Genomic DNA, 21304 nt, shown 5'->3' with positions numbered 1-21304 from the left:
AACATCTGTCGATAAAATGGATAAGGTTGATGTCTCTTTCGACAATCCATTCATATCCCATAACACTATATCCATTATTGAGATGTATATATACATACAATAAATACTCAAATTCATTTAATTACACCTCACCTCGACTTTGTCATTTACGTTTTTATTTTTCTTCTTCACTCCCATTAGTTATCCTCATATTCCACTAATCAAGTTACATAGCACAAAAAAAACAAAAACTAGCTTTCTTGAAAATACTAATATAAAAATAATAAGTACTCCATGAATCATGTTTCCCGTATCTAGCTTCTTAGAAAACGTGGCCAATTAACGTAATTTATGAAAATTGAAAATAATAACAATGAAATTGCAATAAATTAAGCGGGACATGAATCAATTTTTTTAATAATAATAATAATAATAATAATAATAATAATAATAATAATAATAATAAGGGATATTTGCCGTAAAATACACGAATTTTCAACAAATTCTGGTTTTTCCCATGACCTTTAAAATTTGAAAAAAAATACACAGCCTTCCGATTTTTTCTAAATTTTTCCACGAGTATGAAATATACTCTAAAATAGAAGCCGATTTTAGGGCTTTTGACTTAAATTTTTTGATACTTAAGCGTGATGGATAATAAAGATGTCATAATAAAGTCGATGTACACGCTTAAGTATAAAAAAATCTAAATCAAAAGCTCTAAAATCAGCTTCTATTTGAGAGTATTTTATACTCGTGGGAAAAATTAGAAGAAATCAAAAAGTTGTGTATGTTTTTTTCAAATTTTAAAGATTATGAGAATAATCAGAATTTGTTGAAAGTTCATGTATTTTACTGCAGGTACTGCAGTAACAATATTGGTAGATAGGTTCGTTCTTCAATATTGTTATGGTGAGCAACTATTAGTCAATTTGATTGGTAGGACCAACGGTTCCCACTGCTTCTCTCCTTACACAACTGTTTGTCTAAATACATAAATATATAAATACCTCTCTCTATATATATATCCAGTTTGAATCATACAACTTGTAAAAAAATCTCATCTTTTTTTTTTTGGGAGAGAGATAAGCTCTCTTATTTCCAAGAACTAGCTCTGTAGCTATGGATAAGTGTCGGCAGAAGCAGATCAAGATTCGGAAATACCCTCTGTGTGAAGGTCACTCTTTCTTCCCCACATAGCTCAAAAAAATAAATATAATGTTATGATCATATGATTTTTAATTGTCTTGATTTTTTGGAGTTTAATTTGGTGCAGAGGTGAGCAGTATTGAATGGGAGTTTGTGAACATGACTGATCAAGAAGAAGACATCATCAACAGAATGCACAAGCTTGTTGGGGACAGGTGAGCACCCTCGACCGTCGTCTAGGTTTCAGTCTCGTATTTTATTTCATTAGTAACGTACCTTGATCGGTTTTAAATTTCGTGTTTTCGTAATTTTTTTTTTTAATTTTTTTTACTGTTTTTTTTAGGTGGGGTTTGATAGCTGGGAGACTTCCTGGGAGGAAAGCTGAGGAGATTGAGAGATTTTGGTTGATGAGAAATAGTGACAATTTTACAGATAAAAGAAAGGAATATCATAGGAGACAAAAGTCTTGAGATCTTTATTACTTATTCCTTTTATCTCTTATTTATGTCGTCGCATTAATAGTGGCTTATTTAATGGCTTATTTTAAAAGAGAAAACCGTTTTCCCTCACAAAAAATTGTGAGTTCCACCACTTTCTATATATAATTTTTACCCTTTAATTAATTTTCTTCTTGATAATCGTGTTCAAAAGTCTAGAATCGTGATTAGTGGGACGGAGAGAGTATATTTAAGCTATTTAATGTGTACTTTGTCATATTAGAAGGGGTGGTAGTGGGTACAGGTGTTTTGGGGCTATTTTTCTATTCCCCTTTTGTTGTTTTGTTGAATTATTATTATGATTCTTGATGTGTCTACCTAGTGCAAGAATCTTAGTGAGATTGATGAGTGCCCAATGTTTGTATGTTGCTGGTTTTCATGAAAGTTGCATATGAATTAAATTGCAAGTTGTAAGCCTTGCATATATTTGAGCAATTCTTTAGATTAGATTATAAACTACATGTTTATACATGTTGATGGATTTGAATATCTTGTATTTTGATAAATATACGTATATGTTGAAAATCTCGCATTTCAGGATTCAAACTCCAAACAAAAATATATTTAATAAAATTATTGACATGTTCATCAAAATTATTGATTTGTTCAATGTTTCACAATTTCGCAACATATTTAATTTCCCAATGGAATTTAACCCTATATATGGATAAGCTAAAATAAAAATACTTCTTAAAGTAAAAAATAAGAAAAAATAGATCATCAAAATTATTTATTATAATAACAAAATTATATCAAACCTAGCCGGCATTGTCTATGTAGTGGAGTACTCCCATTAAATAGGTTTTAATTAATGTGTTTAGAATCAATTAGCCAAACTTGAATTTCAAAATTCCTAATCGAACGGCTCGACTTGAATGCAACTTTACTATTTTTTAAAAAGAATTATACTTTAAATTAAAATCCATATTAACATCGCAACAAATAAAAAAGCGGATGAAAAATCACGTGCAAATTGCAAAAAATGTAAATATTGTGTTAAATTCAAATATACAACTTACGTTCATGGTGTTTAAGTCAAGTAACATACAATATTTGAAATTAAACTTATGTAATACCGAGAATGATAAAATTATACTTAAAATTTTATTGTTTTTACATTCAAATATACCTCAATTCAAGATTCTAGATAGTATATACTTACTCCAAAAAAAAATTAAATTAAATTGATATAACCAGTTGTTACAATTAAAAATATTTTGTGAGGAATATATTGTACCTTAGTGTATTGTTGGGATATTTATGGTAATGCAGACATTTGCAATTAAAGAGCATGTGATGATGAAGATTTTTTAGTTGACTAAGTCGAATGTTAATCTAATTGAAAAAATCATGATCAACTAGTCCACTTTGACTGAACTATCAAGATAGCTAGCCCACGAAACAACAAAAGACAAGTTATTTGACTAAAATCAATTATTATATCAATCTATCAATATATATATATATATATATAGAGTGGTTCTAGAGAGAACTACATTATTTGTGAGAACGGGAGAACCATCAAATCTAATGCATTCACTGTAAAAATTAATGCATCCGCTGTTAAAATTAATGCACTCAAAAACATAAAAAAAAAATGCTCCTTTCAGGATTCGAACCCAGGATCTGCATTCATCCAACAAGATGATGCATCCACCGTAGATCTTGATGATCGAATAGCTGAAAATGGTTCTCCGGTCTTCTTTTATTTATGGTTCTTTCCTGAACCTCTCCCTATATATATATATATATATATATATCCCTATATATATATATATATATATATATATATATATATATATAAGGGTAGGGGCGGTTATTCAATAAACCACCCTTATTTTAAGAATTACGAACCAGCAACAATGCATGAATTTTATGTATAACACGCATGAATAAACTGTATAAAGACATGAATTGCGAAAAATAATTTTTTGCTACCTTTGGGATTCGAACTCAGGACCATGAATTTATCCAACAAGGTGATGAATCAACCGTAGATCTTGATGATCTGAGGGCTGAAAATGGTTCCTAATTTATATTTTAAGATGCGTTCTTATTTTAGCCTTCCCCTATAAGGGTATATTGAAACGGTGCAAATTCGTGTCTACTGTTTCTCCTTTTTTTTGGGCAAATAAAAAAATATCTAGCTAATTCAAAATTATACGTGTTTTAATTAAATAGTTGAATGTCTTGCGAGTGAAATAAAATTTTCATTATATTACGAGTGATAAACTCATCAAAAATAGAATGCGTATATCTTTTGTGAATAAGCAAAAATGACAAATTTAATAGTGGACAGAGAAAATATTATATGAACAAAGAAAATTACACAAGCAAGTAATGGTAGAAATTTTAAGTGCATGTCAAGTCTCACTCACCTAGATTTTTGCAAATGTGATTTATTTATTTTGTGATTTTTCAAATATGATTTATTCATTTTGTCTGATTTGCCGACAAAACTTAAGTATTCATTCACAATTATCTATACTACACAAAAAAAAAGGAGTTTTCAATTGAAAATCAATTTGAAATTGATTTTAATGGCAATTTTGCAATTATATTTAATATTGAGATTATAAATAAATTAAAAATTATTATGTTCCACTAATTAAAACTGCCGGTCAAACCACAAACATATTATAATGTGCGTATTATAAAACAAAGTAAAATAAATTCCATCAATTTCCCAATCCACTAACCCACACACCATATACCACACACGTTCAACAACATTTTCACCAATCTAAACACTACAATATTTATACTCTCACACCAACACAACATCATACGACATTTTCATTTCTGCATCTTCATTTCTTCAACTCATATGCAAACATATGTAATATAATTATATATATATATAATTTAAAATTTTAAAAATATAAAATATTTTTCGTGCATCACACGAATGGAAAATCTAGTTTATAGATTAAACATGAGATCGTGTTAACTAGCAATACTTTATATCTGTTGTTATTTTGAAATAATGATAATAATAATTAATTCAAATTACTAGAAAAACACATTATGTCAATACATAAATTTCCAAAACACTTGGCTCAAAAAAAAAAAAAAAAATCCAAACCGAAGAAATATTTTCTAGCGACATTTGTTGTTTTTGAGACTTCAGGTGCAAAAAGAGCAAATGCTGTAAAATTCTCTTTGTTTTGGAATTTTTCGTAATAGTCAGAATGTATTTTTTTTTTAGTAATTTGAGTTAACTATTTTTATAAAAAAAAGATTATATATATATATATATATATATATATATATATATATATATATATATATTTTGGAGTTGAAAATAGGGTGCTAACGTTTTTGATTTTTTTTTCTTCCAGAAATTAAAATAAAGCATTAATTGGAAATTGGACGCTTTTATAAGTTAGATCAGTTTCCGAAGCAGAAGTAAAATATTGATGTTTATTTTACTTTTTAAGGAAAAGCTGAAAAAGGATTCCTTTGATTCTCAAGAACACACACACACACACACACACAGCCCTAGTCACCTAAAAATCTTCTCACTTTCAAAATCTCTCCGCATTCCTCCAAGAGAGACGAAGCAAGTCTGTAAATCGGCGTTTGTGTTTGAAGTTTACTGGCCAGAGGTGAATGTAGTATTCGTGCAGCCTTTGATTGGAACTTCCCTTTTTTTTTTGTCATGCATTAGTCCTTTTTTGGCTGTTTATGATTTTGATTTTGACTTTGATTTTGTTGTTTTGCAGTCTCACATATAGATATAGTAATTGGGGGGGTTTTTGTCATTTATCCTGCATGTTTGTGTTTACATGCAATGGTTTATCTATTTCTCATGTAATAATCTGCTTATGAAAATGTGGCATCGAAGTTTCAATTATTTTGCTCAATCTAGGGCTCTTATGTCGGGGAAGCAAGATTAAATTCTGTATCTGTTTCTCTGTTTCTTTACGTCTCTCTTTGGATGTGTTGCTAGAAGGTATTGCAATGGCGTCGGGATCAGAATCAGCTGCGGAAAAGGTGGGGCCAGGATGGGCGGTGAGCCCTACTGAAGATTTGGTGCAAGCTTTGATGGAGACTTTAGTTGATCCTCTTTTGCCCTTGAGACTCTCTAACGTGCCTCCCTCAGAAGATGTCCAGATAGCTGTTGCCAAACAGGTCACTATTTGCCTCTTTTATCTCTGTGCATGAGATTAGGGTAGATCATAAACTAAGGAAATGGGGGTAGGGGGTTAGTCTTATTCAAAAACCTCTTATTTTATCTCCACTAAAAGAACCTGAGCTAGTTGGGTGAATGAGACTTTTAACTTGAACTTTGAACTAAATGTTTCCATTCACTTTTTCATGGGTTCTGATGGTCTCTGCCTTTGTTCATTCTCATTGCACTAGATGCATGCAGTTGTTTTGCTCTACAATTACCACCACAGGAAGCAGAAACCAGATCTAGTATTCCTAGAATTTGCGAATTTCTGCAAGTTAGCCATTGTCATCAGACCGCCTCTGATTGCGTTCATGAAGATGATGAAGGAAAGTAAACTGCAGGAGCTGGATGGTACTGAAGAGCGGCTTTCAGTCACCGAGAAAGCAATAAAGGATGCATGTGATATTGCTCTAGGTTTAGATGCATCTAGAGATGTTCCTAATATGGAAGGATGGCCAATATCCAAGTTGGTAGTGCTGCTAATTGATTCGAAGAAGGAAAATTGTATGCTCCAAGCTGGTGCTGTCACTGAAGGTGCTTTGTCACTTATTGTAAAAGAGCTCAATCAGTCTAGCATCCCTTCAGAAATATCAGCAGGAAATAAAGTTGGTAGCAAGAGGAAGCGAGATAACCTGTCAACTTATAATACCGAGTTTCTGCAGCTGGGGTATGATGTTGTAAAGGATGTCACTGGTATGGCATTCATCATTTCCTTTTATAATTATTCTGTAAAAAACTTAAAGATTTTTAATGTGAACTGCTATGGTCACTTTGGGGTTTTCTCCTGCTTAGTTTGCTATATATCCTTCATTTTAGAGAAACTTAACCCTCATGGTTTTGTACATGGAACAGGCATCAGCATTTCTGAACTTGAGGTTTTGGAGACCCATATGACATATTCTCTAACTAAAGAAAAGTCAGCCGCTTGGTTTTATATAATGCAATGCTCTGGATCGTTCGATGAACACAAGCAAGTTCCTCTTAAGTTTCTTGTTGAGAGGTCAGTCATATTGTGCTTTCCATTTATGTGCTACTCCTTGCGACCGCGATAGTTAAATGACTTATTGATGTAAATTCATTGCTTGCCACTGTTACTTGGTCTCAAAGAGGATGGGCTTCCTTTAAGCCTCTTCTTATGTCAAAAGATATGCAGTAATCTTTGTTTGCTTTCAGCAACCAAAATTGTCTGGAAAGTTCTTAGTTTAATCTCTTTCCAATTTCATTTAATTGTTATGCAAATTTCAATTATTATGGTTTGTGGTTGTTTGAGGCTATTGCAAAACATATTTTTTCAAAAATTATCATAATCACTTCGGGATTGGTGAGCTGATGTATTAGGTGAGTAATTGTCAAACAATAGATGGTAGGGAAGAGGACATTCTATGTTAAAATTTCAATGAAGTCAAGGACATCTTTAGGGACTGCTTGGAGTAAGAGGTTGAGTGATTCTGGATGAATGTATGGATATTGTGTTTAATTAGATAGGTTGGTGTTAATTGGCTTTCTGACAACTAACACATTCCCATTTTTGTCAGTGTACAGGGCCCTTTAGCGGAAAAGTTTGCTAATGGCTTGTGGAAAACAACCCCCCTTGTTAAGTTACATTACATGCTTCCTTACATGGAGATAATCTTGTCCTGGTTTGCGAGGTAAGGTTAATGATAATCAGTTCACACATCACAAGCAGCTCAGAAGAAAATCTTTAATTTTCTTTTTTTGAAATATAATGGCTATGGCTTGGATCATACTGTTAATAACAGGTTGGAGATGGAAATGAACTCTTCTGACCAAAAAGCTAGCGAGAATTGTTACAGAAATAAAAAGTTTGGAGATTCATCTCCTGGACGAGTGGCTAGTCCTCCTGCTGATATCTTTCAGAGCACAGAAAAATATTGTAATCTCACAAGCAAGTTCGCCAAAAGATTTGAAATTCCGGATTCTGCTGAAAGCAGCCAAAATGGAGTTCTTGAGAACTTAGCTGATGGTAACGAGCAACCCGACAAGGGTTTGTCATCTAGCCGTTCGAGAGGCCTGTATGAGATGTTGGTGAAGGTTGATACAGTTCCTACTATGGAGGCGGCTAACATAATCATCCTTGAAAAAGCAGATGCTCAGAGCAATGATCCTGTAACTGGTCAGTCTAGACGATTGTTTGGAAAGACAGTAGCAGATAACAGTTTGAGAGAGAAACTCAAAGAAAAGCATGATGTTGGAGATTCTAGTCAAAACGATGAAAGGAGAATCTGTCCTGAAATTTTAGATGAAGAAAGAGTTGAATGTTGCAAGATTATATCAGCTAGTCCACCAAGGGCGTTGAACACAACGAATATAAACGGCGTGTCTAATATTTGCACCGATAGTGCAGATAATAAGATGCCGAATACGAAAATAATAGTTCATCACTATAGGAGAAAGAAAAATCAATCTCTGAAAAATTTTGTGCAATTTCAAGAAGCTGTACCAGATTTGAAGGTAAGAAAATTACTTCACTAGATATATGCTTATATGGTGTGTTAGTGGTTTCTATTAGATGCACCATTTTAACTGAAACTGTATAAAGACAATATGCTCATCAAAATAGGAAAGAAACTCATATATATTTGCAGTACTTGTGTGGCTTAACCTGACGAAACACACATGATTTGATAGAAAATGCATAATAATACAAACATACAAGTATACTCTCTGTATGTTTGAAGTGTCACAATACTATTAGGGAGCGTTTATTTTTCATCATTGATAAGATAATTGAGCGTTTTACTTGTTAGTCTTTTTATCTGTCTAAGCTAATCCTCAAAAGTAACCCCCCCCCCCCCTCCAGGTGATATTATGTAGTATCTAGGTGCAGGTTTTACCATATCAAACTTTCTGCAACTGATAGTCTAGTAACTATCATGATATTTGGTCCGTATGGTTACATGCACTAACAATACTCGAACAATTCTCCGTGTCCGCATGCGCTTGTGTGCATCTGTCAGTCTTTTAGGTTGCAAAAAAAATTGAGCTTGAGTTTTGGTCTACTTATCTATGTCTTAAATGCATTTACTAGGTGGATATGGCGGGTTCTTTAGAGTCAAATCTTACTCAAAGAAGAGATGAGAAAGTATCTGGAGACGAGGGCTATCTCACTAACACGTGCAACCTAACTGGTAGTACTTCATCAGGGGACCAACGAACTCAGCTTGAGGCTAAAACTAAGCACAATGTAGAAGTACAAGGTACATTGGATTCTTTTAGGTCAAATGAGTCTCAAAGAAGATATGAGAAGGTATTTGAAGATGAGGGTTATCTTACTAACACGGAGAACCAAAGTGGTACTGCTTCAACAGGGAACCAACAAGCTCAGCTTCAGGCAGAAATTAAGCACATTGTAGAAGTACAGTGTACACTGGAATCTCTTGGGTCAGATCATATTCGAAGCAAAGATGAGATAGTATCTGGAGACATGGGTGATCATACACACCATGGCAATCACACTGGTATTACTGTAATGGGAAACCAGCTAGCTCAACAGGGAAACAATCATCCTCATCTCCAGTGCAATCGCACTGGAGATGAGGGTTATCTTACTAACACGAATAACGAAACTGGTACTGCTTCAAGAGGGAACCGACAAGCTCAGCTTCAGGCAGAAATTAAGGACATTGTAGAAGTACAGAGTACATTGGAATCTCTTAGGCAAGATCATATTCGAAGCAGAGATGAGATTGTATCTGGAGACATGGGTGATCATACACACCAGTGCAATCACACTGGTATTGCTGTAATGGGAAACCAGCTAGCTCAGTCTGAGGCTAATCGTAAAAACGATTTAGGAGCAAATACTATATCTATATCAGCTTCAGACCAGCTGCAGAATGCCTTGGCACTTCTTTATAGAAAAAGACGAGAACTGGTAATCTCTTGATAATTCTTTTCCATGATTGCTCTTTCAATATACATTAGTTAATAGTACCATGTTATCTATCACTATATACTACTAAACTGTAAAGATTAGCTTTTACTACCCATATTTAATATAATTCTGTAAAAATTGGACTGTTAGCTCTATAAGTGTAAAACTTCTGATTTATATGCATACAAAGATACTTCCATAACAATACTTACTTTGGCAGTACTCCCAAATCTGCACTATGGAGGATACACTAGCATTATGTGAAGATAATGTTGCCAGAATAAGGGATCGTAAGTTACCTTTCATGCCTTCTTTATCCATGTTGGGGTTTTCTTTACGATTTTGTGATCATTTTCTTTTTAGGTGTGATTTTCATGTATTTCTTGTTTTAAAAAAAAAAATCCTGATGGAAAGAAAGATATAGATGCAAGCATATGGTTTCTCTCCTATGCCCTATTTTATGTTGCTAACTGATTAAAACTTTTTATGTAGTTTAACCATGGGGTAATTGAATCGATGAGTTGATCTAGTTATATGCGAATTAATTTTATAACTTGATAGTTCTTGTACTTGAGTATATTCCGATAGAAATCAAGGGATAAGGCATTTTCTTTTCTTGAAAGCATAGTTCGGCAAAAAGTTTTGGCTTATTGCACAAAAATGCAAATATTCCTTTTGGAAGAAAATTATAAGATAGAAATCCTATGATATGGATTATAGTATATGGTTACTCCATGTTATATGTATTGCCTACAACAAAAGTAACATTTATGCAATTTTATATTTAGATGGAGAAGTTGATTTAGCCCGTCAATGTATTAATTCCGTCATTAGTGGGAAGTTTCGCTCAGTAATGGGGAACGGAACACAAGATGAAAACAGCAAGTCTCAACATGGGAAGCCCACCAGATTATCTGAAGCCTATCTTCCTGGAAAGTCATCATGTCAAGTGAGTTTCTTTCTTGGGAGATTTGTCAGTTTTTCTTTTTATCTGCTGAAAAAAAAGGCATTACATTAGTCAATAAGTTCTTATCTTAAGTGAACAAGTGTGTGCTATCCTGCGTTAGTGAGCTTATCATTATACATTTTGGGTGATAACTTGGATTTACAATACATAAGACAGAGCATTTGAAGCATTAGATGATCTAACACTCAAAATTGTTCGATCTGTCAAACTATGGAGTAGAAAAGCCTATATCATTTTTATAAATCCAAGCTATAATCCAAAGCAACCCCCCGTGGTCTATAATTTCTCTCAATGCCACGCGGACCCTTCATTAGAACATTTTTGAACATGTAAATTTACATCATCTTGAATATTTATCCTTTAAACTTAGGATGCCAACTTACAGACATAGCATTACATAATGTACTAATGTAAGTATATGTCCATGGAATAAAAAATATGTAAGTATATGTCCATAAAAGTATTGTTCTATTCGATATGATTTGGTGCCTACTCTCTTAAAAGGTTCAAAAATAGAGGTTGCTAATGCACACTAAGAGGGTGTTTGGCTAAGCTTATAAGCTCCTTCAAAATGTTTGACAAAATAAGCTCCTAAACAATAAGCTCTAAAAATAAGCTGCAAGAGCTTATAAGCTCCTTAAAAAATAAGTTCCTCTACCCTAGCTTATTTTTTCATAAACAATCATTTTACGAATATTATTCATTTATAATTTGTTATTTTTTCATCATATACCTTTTCAAGTTCATCATTCTTCGACTTCCTATCTCTTGTTATAAGCTCAATTATCCAAACACTTTAACAACTTATAAGCTCTTGAAAAACTACATTTTATTAGTTATTAGAGGCTTTAGAGCTTATAAGCTCTTTAAAATAAGCTTAGCCAAACACCTTCCAAAAATGTCCAAATGCGGCATGTGATATGCAGTTGCTTAGTTGCTTCAATTTCGTCTTCCATCTTTGACAATCACTTCGTATCTCTTTGTTGGGAAAATTCCATGGGTTTTATACACTCTCCTATCTGAGACTTATCCTATACTTGCCACTTATAATTAGTCTTGAGAGCCATTATTTTCATATTTCATTACAATTTCTTATGCATTTGAACTACTAGCAGTCTAGCTCTGCTTCGTCGTTTTTCTTGTCATTTCTTACATCGTTGTCAGTATTTCACTTGGTAGGATTTGGAGTATACATGTCAGAGGAATAACTGGAGACTGCCACGGTATCTAACTGAATCTTCTGATGGTGAGACATCTTCATCCGTTCTCTTACTACTTCGTTTTCTATGTTCGTGATGCCCCCACTACTTGAAATGCTTTATACTCTGTCACATTGTGAATAAGTCTTGGTTCTTTTTAAGGTAAATTCGTGTCGAATGTGGTGGTGAAAGGAAAAACTTTCATGCTTGATGCAAAGGGTGGTTTAGAGGCTAATCCTTGTGAAGCAAGGGAGACTGCTGCTGCCAAGATGATTACACTAATGCACAACAGATTTCTGCAATCCAGCTTGGTATGAGGGTTTAGGGTTTAGTGGTGTAAATAAATCGAGTCGAGCTTGAACTTTAATCTTATCTAAGTTAGGTTCTTCGTGTCGGGGATGAAATTCGATATGATCTTAGGTTTTGATCATGTTGGACAAAAGCTATTAAACAATGTACCACACTTGGTGTCCCACTTTAAGAAGTTTAGCGGCTTCTTAAACTTTTTTTCTTTAAAGCTGCTTCTTAAACTTGAATATTTAGATTCAGAAGAAAATTATTTATTTTAAATTTGATACGGGAAATAAAGGACTCCACCCCAAGAATGTTGTATGACTATTTGATGAATGATTGTAAGCTAATTTAATAGTAATTGATTTTTTATATGTATAATGATAATAGTAGATTACGACTGTCTATTTTAAGATACTTAAAATAGTTATCTGATGGGAGAATGATCTGAGGCAGTTTTTAATTAATTAATTTAGTTGTTGTATTCCTGTTGTTGATATTTAGAACAAAAATAAATATCGAAATTTCAAAGTAAATGACGCAAAGCCTAATCTACTATTCTTTCTTGCGTGATGCAAGTGTATATCATCAAATTTATGTGCTCGCCACTATACAATGTGACAACTTAATCCAAATTAATCTATATAAGAAATTATAAGCATAATTTAAGTTTGAATGTCAAAAGAAAGAGGAATTAATTAATGAAATATTTGAAAAAGTTTAAGAATCTGGAAATAGGGTTGCCCTTTTGGGTGTAGATTAGGCACTAATTAGTAAAATTATTCCTCAAATTTGACTTTTCTCACACAAACATATACTTAATCGAGAAACATTTATATATTAATTGTATTTAATTAGTTCTAATGAGCAACCTTTGCCTCCAACTCATTGCCAGCCCATGAAGGCATCAAAACTATCTGTGTGCATCATCTAAAAAAATCGAAAAAGTTAAAAAATAAAATAAAAATTAATTAAATAAAAATAAAACCTATCTGTATGCTTGCAAGTTAACGAGTTAATATAAATCAACATTTCGTTTAAATTTAACTAATTAATCAAACAAATTATACCATAATGGAATATATATATTTTTCTTCAAGCGGCCTACAAGTGTTCCGCAATGTAGGGGAAAAAAAATTTAATTATTAATTGAACATTATAACATTATATATTAATCTTTTTTTGTGTTTGTCTTCTTCCTACATAGTTAACCTAAACTTTCTATATTTGTCAGTAAAATAATATTTATATATAATTATATATAACAATGTCAGAATCACATCCACCTACAATTTTTTTTTAAAAAAATAGAAACACTATGTGGAGCATCGAATTACTCCAATAGACCATATTATGAGGTGGGAAAGTCTTTAATGACTTGTAACGACAAAAAATGAAGTATTTGAATTCTACAACAAAATATAAAATTAACACACTAGCTTGCATTAAAATTTTGAAATGGTTGACTATCATTTATAATCCTCCCATGATTATATATTGACACACATAAATATATAGTATTATGTATTCATGAAAAACCCAACTAGCCATTAAAAACTCATAATTCCTTCTTTAAATCCTTCAAGAACTTCAACTATCACCATCCTCACCCCTATTCCCATTCTTGAGAAGCTTTCATATTTCCTTTTTTTTTTTTTTTTCTTTTGTCTACATCATTTGTGTTACCCAAAATAATTATAACCATCCAAATCAAATACCCTAAAGAATTCGATCGAGATGGAAAACGCTGAAAGTTGGGGACGAGATATCGACGGTGTAATCAGTCAGCTAAATCACGGCATGAAGCTTAGCAATAGGCTAAAAAAGCAGCTTCATCACCACTCAAATCCAAGTGATTGTGGCTTCTTGATTGAGAAAATCGTTTCTTGTTATGATAATGCATTACGACTGCTTAGTTACATGGATTCTCTTCAAAAAGGAGAAGATTCAACTAATTTGCTTCATTTTGGTCCAACAACTGAAGGTTATGTTCCTAAGAAAAGGTAAATACTTTCCCACATTGATGGTTTATGTTTTTTCTCTTTGTTTTTAGGGTTTTTTTTAAGAAGTTATACAACGCATAGTCCACTGGGTGACTCAAACCCTCGACTTAATTACTTATCGGAGGGAAGCGTACGTTTTATCATCTGGGTTGTGCTTTGTCGTCTCTATTTTTTTTTTTTTGGGGGTTATCTATTTGCAAGATCAAACTATTAATGCTTAATTAAATGGGGTTTTGTTTGATTCAAAATTTGGGTTTTGCAGAAAGAGTTTGGAGAGATGGAGTGAAGAAGTGCATGTTTGTTGTGAAACAAGCTCTGAAGATCAGCATGAAGATGGGTATAATTGGAGAAAATATGGACAAAAAGATATTTTGGGGGCTACTCATCCAAGGTGAGGGACATTATCCTTTTTGTCATTTTTTAAATTTATTTAAAATTAAGACATGGTTATAAAATTAAATACTAGTATGAATTAAATTTATTTGGATATATTTCTCATTCTTCTTCAATTTCAGTTTCGTATGTTTTAATTTTATTTTGTAACTATTAATTAGGATATATAATTATTTTCTATCATTTAATTTCACATTTATTAGTTAATAATTTCATATATTAGGGTTATATTATTTTTAACTCAATTTTTTGAAATAAAAATTAAGTACAACCTGCAACATTATAATAAATATTTTATATATATATAAAATATTATTAAACTAATATATATGATAATGAGACACTCCGACATATAGAAAATTATGAGACACTAAATCCCATTCGATCAAATATAACAGAGCGTATTACCGATGCACTTATCGCAACACACGAAGTTGTTTAGCGACTAAATCCCATTCGATCAAATATAACAGAGCGTATTACCGATGCACTTATCGCAACACACGAAGTTGTTTAGCGACGAAACAAGTACAGCGAGGGGAAGACGACCCGTCTATATTGAAGATCGTCTACAAAGGAAAACACAGTTGTGGTGTAAACCGGAGCAAAGAAAACGTCGTCGTTACCGCAGAAACCAACGTGGGCGAATCCAATCAACTCATGAAACATGAATCACCACCGTTGATCTTGTTGGAGCCAACATCAATGTCCACGTGTCACCTCAGCAACTTCCTAGATCCGGAGACGACGTCGTTCCCACTTGGAGATTTGGATTTCTTAATTGATTTTGATGCTTCTTTTCTTGAGGCTTCGTCTCATGACTATCTCTCACATGTTCAACAAAGCAAGATTTGAAGCTAAGGCCGTAGGTTTTATGTGTTTAATTTGAGAGACATAGAGAAATGGGAATTAATTAATTAATTTGTATGATATAATATTATTTATTTATGAGAGATTTGAGGTATTCCTCGGGTGATATTAATACCAACTAGTGCCTATTTTACCTCTTCCAATGTGGCAATTGTATATTTTAAATCTTAATTTTTGTTTTTGATTTTTTTTGGCTGATTAATTTTTTAATTTTAATGGGGTGCAATTTTTGTTAATTGTGGGACAAACTAAATTTCGGGATGGAAAGTATACATATGTTTGATATAATGTAACATTCAATTTATTGAATAGCAATTCAAAATTAATAATGGTTTTATGGTTATTTTCATTATATAAATGATGATGTATAATCAATCTTAATATGTACAATATAATGGACAGCTTGATTAATCAATACGTATATTAATATATACTCCCTCCGTCCCACGAATCTTGACACGTTTGATTTCGGCAAGAGAATTAAGGAGTTGTAGATTAGTGTTTTAAGTGTGTAGGTAATAAAATATAAAAGTGATAAAGTAGAAGAGATAAGGTAATTAAGAATCCTTATTATTTAGCTAATTGTTATTATATTTAGAAACGTGTCAAGATTTGTGGGACGACCCAAAAAAAAATACGTGTCAAAATTCGTGGGACGGAAGGAGTATATATATATATACCTGCGAAGTTTGAATATATGAATTAAGAAAGCGTACGTTGAGCTCAATATATAGGTAAAAAAAATATTTTTAAATACATTAAATAAAACAAAGCCTAGCATTACCATATATGCATGGAGTTTCTTCCCTACAAAATATCACAGATCGCCTGAAAATTAGGGTTTACTGTGGCGGCACCGGAGGTGATGAGGTGTGCAGTATTCGTTGTCGACGGAGAAGATGAGACAATACACGTGGAAATTAGTGTACTCCACTAAGAATGTATGTTTTATAACATTTCTCAATTAGTATTTATTAAAACTCGTGTCTTCAACTCCATCGTAAAATTTTCGTGGACGGAATGAGTATTATTTTTTAATTAATTTGATTAAGCCAAAATTCATGTGCATGCAGCCATTCACAATATTAATCAATTACCATTAATTAGGGTTCTAATGAAAATTTATTAACATTCAATTAAAATATATTACTTCCTTTTAATTAGGACCCGGTCCATCCAAATGCACTGCAGTGCCTTTTTAAATAATAATAATAAGTAAGGTTAGTAACTTAGTGTGTATATATGGGCTGGGCTCTAGTGGAGTAAGTTTACTTTAATACGAGATTGGGCCTCCTAACATGGCGGCATGAGCCCACTAAACAAGCCCGATTCCTTTATAATAGTACTACTGTTTGAGATCATTAAAAATTTAAAACAAGACTTTATACTCCCTCCGTCCCAAACAAAATGTCATGTTTTTCTTTTTAGGTTGTCCCAAATAAAATGTCATGTTTCTTTTTTTGACAATAAACTCTCTTTCTATACGTAATATTTAAATAATTTTCATCAACCCACTTTATCTACTTTATACACATTTCTTAAAATCTGTGTCGAAAAGAAATACTCCCTCCATCCCAACTTTTAGTATCCAACTTTCCTTTTTTGGCCGCCCCACATTTTAGTATCCATTTCTATTTTTGGTAAAAGTAAGTGGAGCCCTTACTCCACTTTAATTATTTTAACTCTTACATAAAATGTGGAACCCTTATTCCACTCACAACACATCAATCACTTTATTAAAATCCGTGTCGTTCTCAACTGGATACCAAAAGTCTGGACGGAGGGAGTAGGACATTTCGTTTGGGACGGAACGAGTAGTATATTATTAACATTTCAATTTCCAAAATTACACGAGAGTGCATTCGAAAGCATCTATCAACTCACACTCTTATTTACTAAACACACAACTGCCATGCATCTATATATCAACTCAAAATTCATTTCACTAATTAGAAAAGAAACACATGCAGCTATATATATATATATATATATATATAAACTCGCGCAGTCAATACGCAGTGCTGAAGCAGCTCTTGACAACATTCGCCGCCAATATCTGCATCAGCTTCCCATTGTCGGCGCCGACGCAGCGCGGCGTCTTGAACTGGCTGACGGCGCCGCCCAATCCGACGAAGTGGTCCATCACCTTCTGGAAGGTTCCCCTCCTCAAGATTCTCAGCTCGAGCGGCCCGATCCCGTTGATCTTCCGCATGGCCACGTAGCCGGCCTCCTCGAACGACCGGTCGAGCCGGTTGCAGCACTCCTCCACCACCTCGTCGCTCGCGCCGCCGCTCATCTCCCAGAACACCACGTACCTCGCCGGCTCCGACGACGCGTCCACGCAGCTCGTGTAGTCCACCACCTCCACCTTCTCCGCCGCCGCCGCGCGCGCCGCCGCCTCCACCGCCGCCTGCAGGTCCGTCTCCGTGTTCTTGTCCACGTTCACGCTCAGCACCACGTTCCGCCGGCACACGAACCTCAGCTCCGGCGCCCCGTTCCGGAACCCCGCCACCCTCACCACGTCGCCGAGCTTGTAGCGGTACAATCCGGCGAAGCTCGTCGTCACCACCTCGTACTCCTTCCCGACCTCCACCTCGGTCAGCCCGACGGCGGCGCCGCCGTCCAAGGGGATGAATTCGAAGTAGCCGACGTTCGGAAGCACCACGAACGTTGCCTCCTCCGGCGGCAACGCCGGGTTAACATTCACCCCGATCCAGCCTTCGGAAGCGCCGTAATCGGCGCTAATCAACGGAATCTCTCCGGCATAGTGCCTCAATTTCTTAATGTAGGGCTCCATGGATCCTGTTGAAAGTTGAATACATAAAATATTAGTAATGAAAGGGACATTTATCGTAAAATACATTAACTTTTAATAAATTTTGATTTTTCTAATGACCTTTAAAATTTGAAAAAAAAAAATACACTGTCTTCAATTGTTTTTTTAATTTTTAAAAACGAATATGAATCCCTCAAATATAAGCTGATTTTATGACTTTTGACTTAGATTTTTTTATACTTAAAAGTGAGGGACGGATAGATCAATTTTATTATGCCACTTTTATTATCTCTCACACTTAGGTATCAAAAAATCTAAGTAAAAAAAAAAAAAATTAAAATCAACTTCTAATTGGGGTATTTCATACACGTATGAAAAATCAGAATAAAATTGAAATATAGTATACTTTTTTTGAAATTTTAAAAGTCATGGGGAGAGGTTATAATTTGAAAATTCGCGTATTTTACCGCAAATGTCACTTTAAAAAATACTTTTCTTATTTAGGATTGTTTAGTATGAAAAATCAGAATAAAATTCAAATATAGTATACTTTTTTTGAAATTTTAAAAGTCATGGGGAGAGGTTATAATTTGAAAATTCGCCTATTTTACCGCAAATGTCACTTTAAAAAATACTTTTCTTATTTAGGATTGTTCAGGATCCAACCCTACCTGTCATGATTCCATACACATACTTGACGTTCGGAAACAGCTCCGGGATCAATCCGTACCAGTTGCTGAGGCTCGTGCATTTGCTCTGGATGGCGTCGGCGAGGTCCGGGTCGGGTTTGAGCAGCTTCGCCATGGCGGACCGGATCGGCGCGGAGGTGACGCGGCTGCTGAGGGATCCGCGGCGGATGTCGGCGACGAGGTGGTGCCAGATCTGCTCGAAGGTGCGGAATGCGTGGACGATGCTGTGTGCGAAGGTGGAGGAGATGAGCTGGACTTGGTGGCGGAAGATGAGGCCGCAGAGGAGGTGGCAGTATAGGGAGTGGTGGTAGTCGCCGCCGAAGATCACCTCGTCGGGGCTGCAGCACGGCCGCTGCGTCGCCCGCAGCGTCTGCTTGAACTCGGCGCTGCTGAAGAGGTGGGTGGTGGCAGTGCCGGCGCGGAGGCCGCCCTTCGTCTTGAATTGCTTGCTGCTGTAGATCAACTGCAACGCTTTCCCGTTGTCGATTGGGTATTCCCTGTTTGGGAAGCCCATCATTTTATTATTATTTTTTTCCTGAAAAAATGCTACGTTGAACAGTTGAACTCATCGATTGATTTCTTACCTGTTTCTGAAGGCAAACGAGGTCTTGTAAATTTGCATGGTGTTTTCCACCAATTCATCGTTGAACGGTAGGTACTTTGGCTTCCCCTGGGTAGTGCCAGAACTGAAAAAGACAAAAATCAAATTTTAACTTTTATTTTTTTAAAAAAAATAATAAAATGAATTATCAAGACTTTTTGAAAATAAATACGCGAATTTTCATCAAATTTTAATTTTACATGAATTATCAATCAAAGTGAATGCTCGAAAGATCTATATGGCTTAAACGGCCGATGTATTAAGCAATGTAGTTATGTCCGCACCGGCATTAATTCGCCGAAAATCGACTGTCGTTTCGAAAAATCAAAAGTATTAGCAGAATTTTAAGTTCACGTGCAAAATCAAAATTGGGCGACTGACCTCAAGGAAATGGCGGGGATGGGTTTGGCGGTGATGATGGATGAGTTATCGCCGCCGTCGTCGTCGGCGATGCGGCGAATGTAGGGTTCGATGTCGGCGTGAGTGACGATGGGGACACATGCCTTGAAGCTTTGTGGATCAGTTCTTCCATTGAGACCCAATCGAGAGAGATACTCACATCCACCATTTTCTTCCAAGATTCTCTGCAGTGTTTCCCTCTGAACTCTCCCTGCATCCATCGTTAACGACTCGAATTCCTCCATAACCGCCTCCATGTCTACTCTTTCTTGCATTTTCTCCAACATGTTCAACTGAGGAATTTAATTTCAAAACATCAAATCCAAAGTTGCCAAAATTTAGGGAAATTCCATTTACGGTGCGTTTAATTTGGTTGTAAAATTTTCATTGCAAAACGATGACTAAGAAAATAGAGAAAATATCTCCTAATTCCAAGAGTGTGATTTGAGAAATTCTATTATATATATATACATTCAGATAATGTATCGTATGTTAATCAATCATGAGAAGCAAACGTCAAAAACACAAAACATTTACAACAATTCAAATGAATTGAGAAAGCCAACTCACTAGATGTAGATGATGAACGATACTCCAACGGTTTGCAGAGTGGGAGCTTTCTCTCACTTGTGTAGAGAGAGAGAGAGAGAGAGATGTGGAGTATTTGGATGAATGGAGGATATGAGACAAGAGAAATGAATAACAATTTATGTGATATGTCAGCTGAAATTTTTGCTTCTTTAAATTTCACTTTGCAGAAATGTTGTGGAATAGTCCACACACTTGTTCGATTTATATAGAGTGAAGTGGGAGAGGAATGTGTGTGTGTGAGAGAGAGAGAGAGAGAAATGGGGAAGTGAAATACCAAGAGTACCCTTGGTGGAAGTTTTGTAGTGGAGCATTCAGTTTCTTTCATGGCAAGAGTGGCTAATGACATTGGAATCCACTATTTCACTGCTAAATATTTGTCTTATTATATTCTTAATACTCTCTCCGTCCCGGCTTTTGGTATTAGGATGATAACGGCACGAGTTTTAATAAAGTGATTGATGTGTTGTGAGTCGAATAAGGATCCCACATTTTATGTGAGAGTTAAAATAATTAAAGTGGAGTAAGGGTCCCACCTACTTACTTTTACTAAAAATAGAAATGGATACTGAAATGTGGGACGGCCAAAAAAGGAAAGTTGGATACTAAAAATTGGGACGGAGGGAGTATATATATAGTAATGGTGATAATAATCAACAATATGACTTTTTTTTTTAAATTTTATAGATTATTTTTTGCTTTTAAAAGTTATAGATTGTGGAAGATAATGTTGTAGTTGTCAATGAAACATTTTCTATGTAAGAAGAGAAAATATTATAGAAATAACGAGAAACTGACAGCCGCTTCTATATAGAGTAAGGAATAGTTAAT

General features: G+C 34.5%; 4 protein-coding genes across 5 annotated transcripts; 3 read left to right on the top strand and 1 right to left on the bottom strand.

Moving 5' to 3' along the window:
- Window positions 1-918: 918 nt before the first annotated feature.
- Window positions 919-2060, top strand: LOC131020789 (transcription factor TRY-like). The gene is made up of 3 exons (XM_057949812.1): window positions 919-1156; window positions 1256-1343; window positions 1472-2060. Exons 1-3 carry the CDS (start codon window positions 1102-1104, stop codon window positions 1596-1598), a joined length of 270 nt encoding a protein of 89 aa, XP_057805795.1. The 5' UTR covers window positions 919-1101; the 3' UTR covers window positions 1599-2060.
- A 2909-nt stretch (window positions 2061-4969) lies between these two features.
- On the top strand, window positions 4970-12559 carry LOC131020788 (uncharacterized). 2 transcript variants are annotated; one of them, XM_057949810.1, is made up of 11 exons: window positions 4970-5233; window positions 5581-5759; window positions 5991-6495; window positions 6655-6802; window positions 7338-7451; window positions 7563-8274; window positions 8852-9697; window positions 9918-9987; window positions 10486-10646; window positions 11844-11910; window positions 12026-12559. In XM_057949810.1, the coding sequence occupies exons 2-11, from the start codon at window positions 5589-5591 to the stop codon at window positions 12178-12180; spliced, it is 2949 nt and encodes a 982-aa protein (XP_057805793.1). In that variant the 5' UTR covers window positions 4970-5233; window positions 5581-5588; the 3' UTR covers window positions 12181-12559. The 2 variants fall into 2 exon arrangements, with proteins under 2 accessions (XP_057805793.1, XP_057805794.1); XM_057949811.1 differs by having other exon boundaries at window positions 5578-5759.
- Window positions 12560-13680: 1121 nt separating this feature from the next.
- On the top strand, window positions 13681-15556 carry LOC131020787 (probable WRKY transcription factor 46). Its single transcript, XM_057949809.1, has 3 exons — window positions 13681-14157; window positions 14420-14548; window positions 15024-15556. Exons 1-3 carry the CDS (start codon window positions 13892-13894, stop codon window positions 15403-15405), a joined length of 777 nt encoding a protein of 258 aa, XP_057805792.1. The 5' UTR covers window positions 13681-13891; the 3' UTR covers window positions 15406-15556.
- Window positions 15557-17219: 1663 nt separating this feature from the next.
- LOC131020786 (jasmonoyl--L-amino acid synthetase JAR6-like) lies at window positions 17220-20626 on the bottom strand. Its single transcript, XM_057949807.1, has 5 exons — window positions 20456-20626; window positions 19868-20178; window positions 19470-19571; window positions 18868-19382; window positions 17220-18222 (listed from the first exon to the last, which is right to left on the bottom strand). Exons 2-5 carry the CDS (start codon window positions 20170-20172, stop codon window positions 17429-17431), a joined length of 1716 nt encoding a protein of 571 aa, XP_057805790.1. The 5' UTR covers window positions 20173-20178; window positions 20456-20626; the 3' UTR covers window positions 17220-17428.
- Window positions 20627-21304: the final 678 nt, after the last annotated feature.

This window comes from Salvia miltiorrhiza, chromosome 4 (assembly GCF_028751815.1).
Source record: "Salvia miltiorrhiza cultivar Shanhuang (shh) chromosome 4, IMPLAD_Smil_shh, whole genome shotgun sequence".
Taxonomy (NCBI): domain Eukaryota; kingdom Viridiplantae; phylum Streptophyta; class Magnoliopsida; order Lamiales; family Lamiaceae; genus Salvia; species Salvia miltiorrhiza.
Note: the sequence above shows the minus strand (reverse complement) of the source record. Positions and strands in the feature narration are given on the sequence as shown.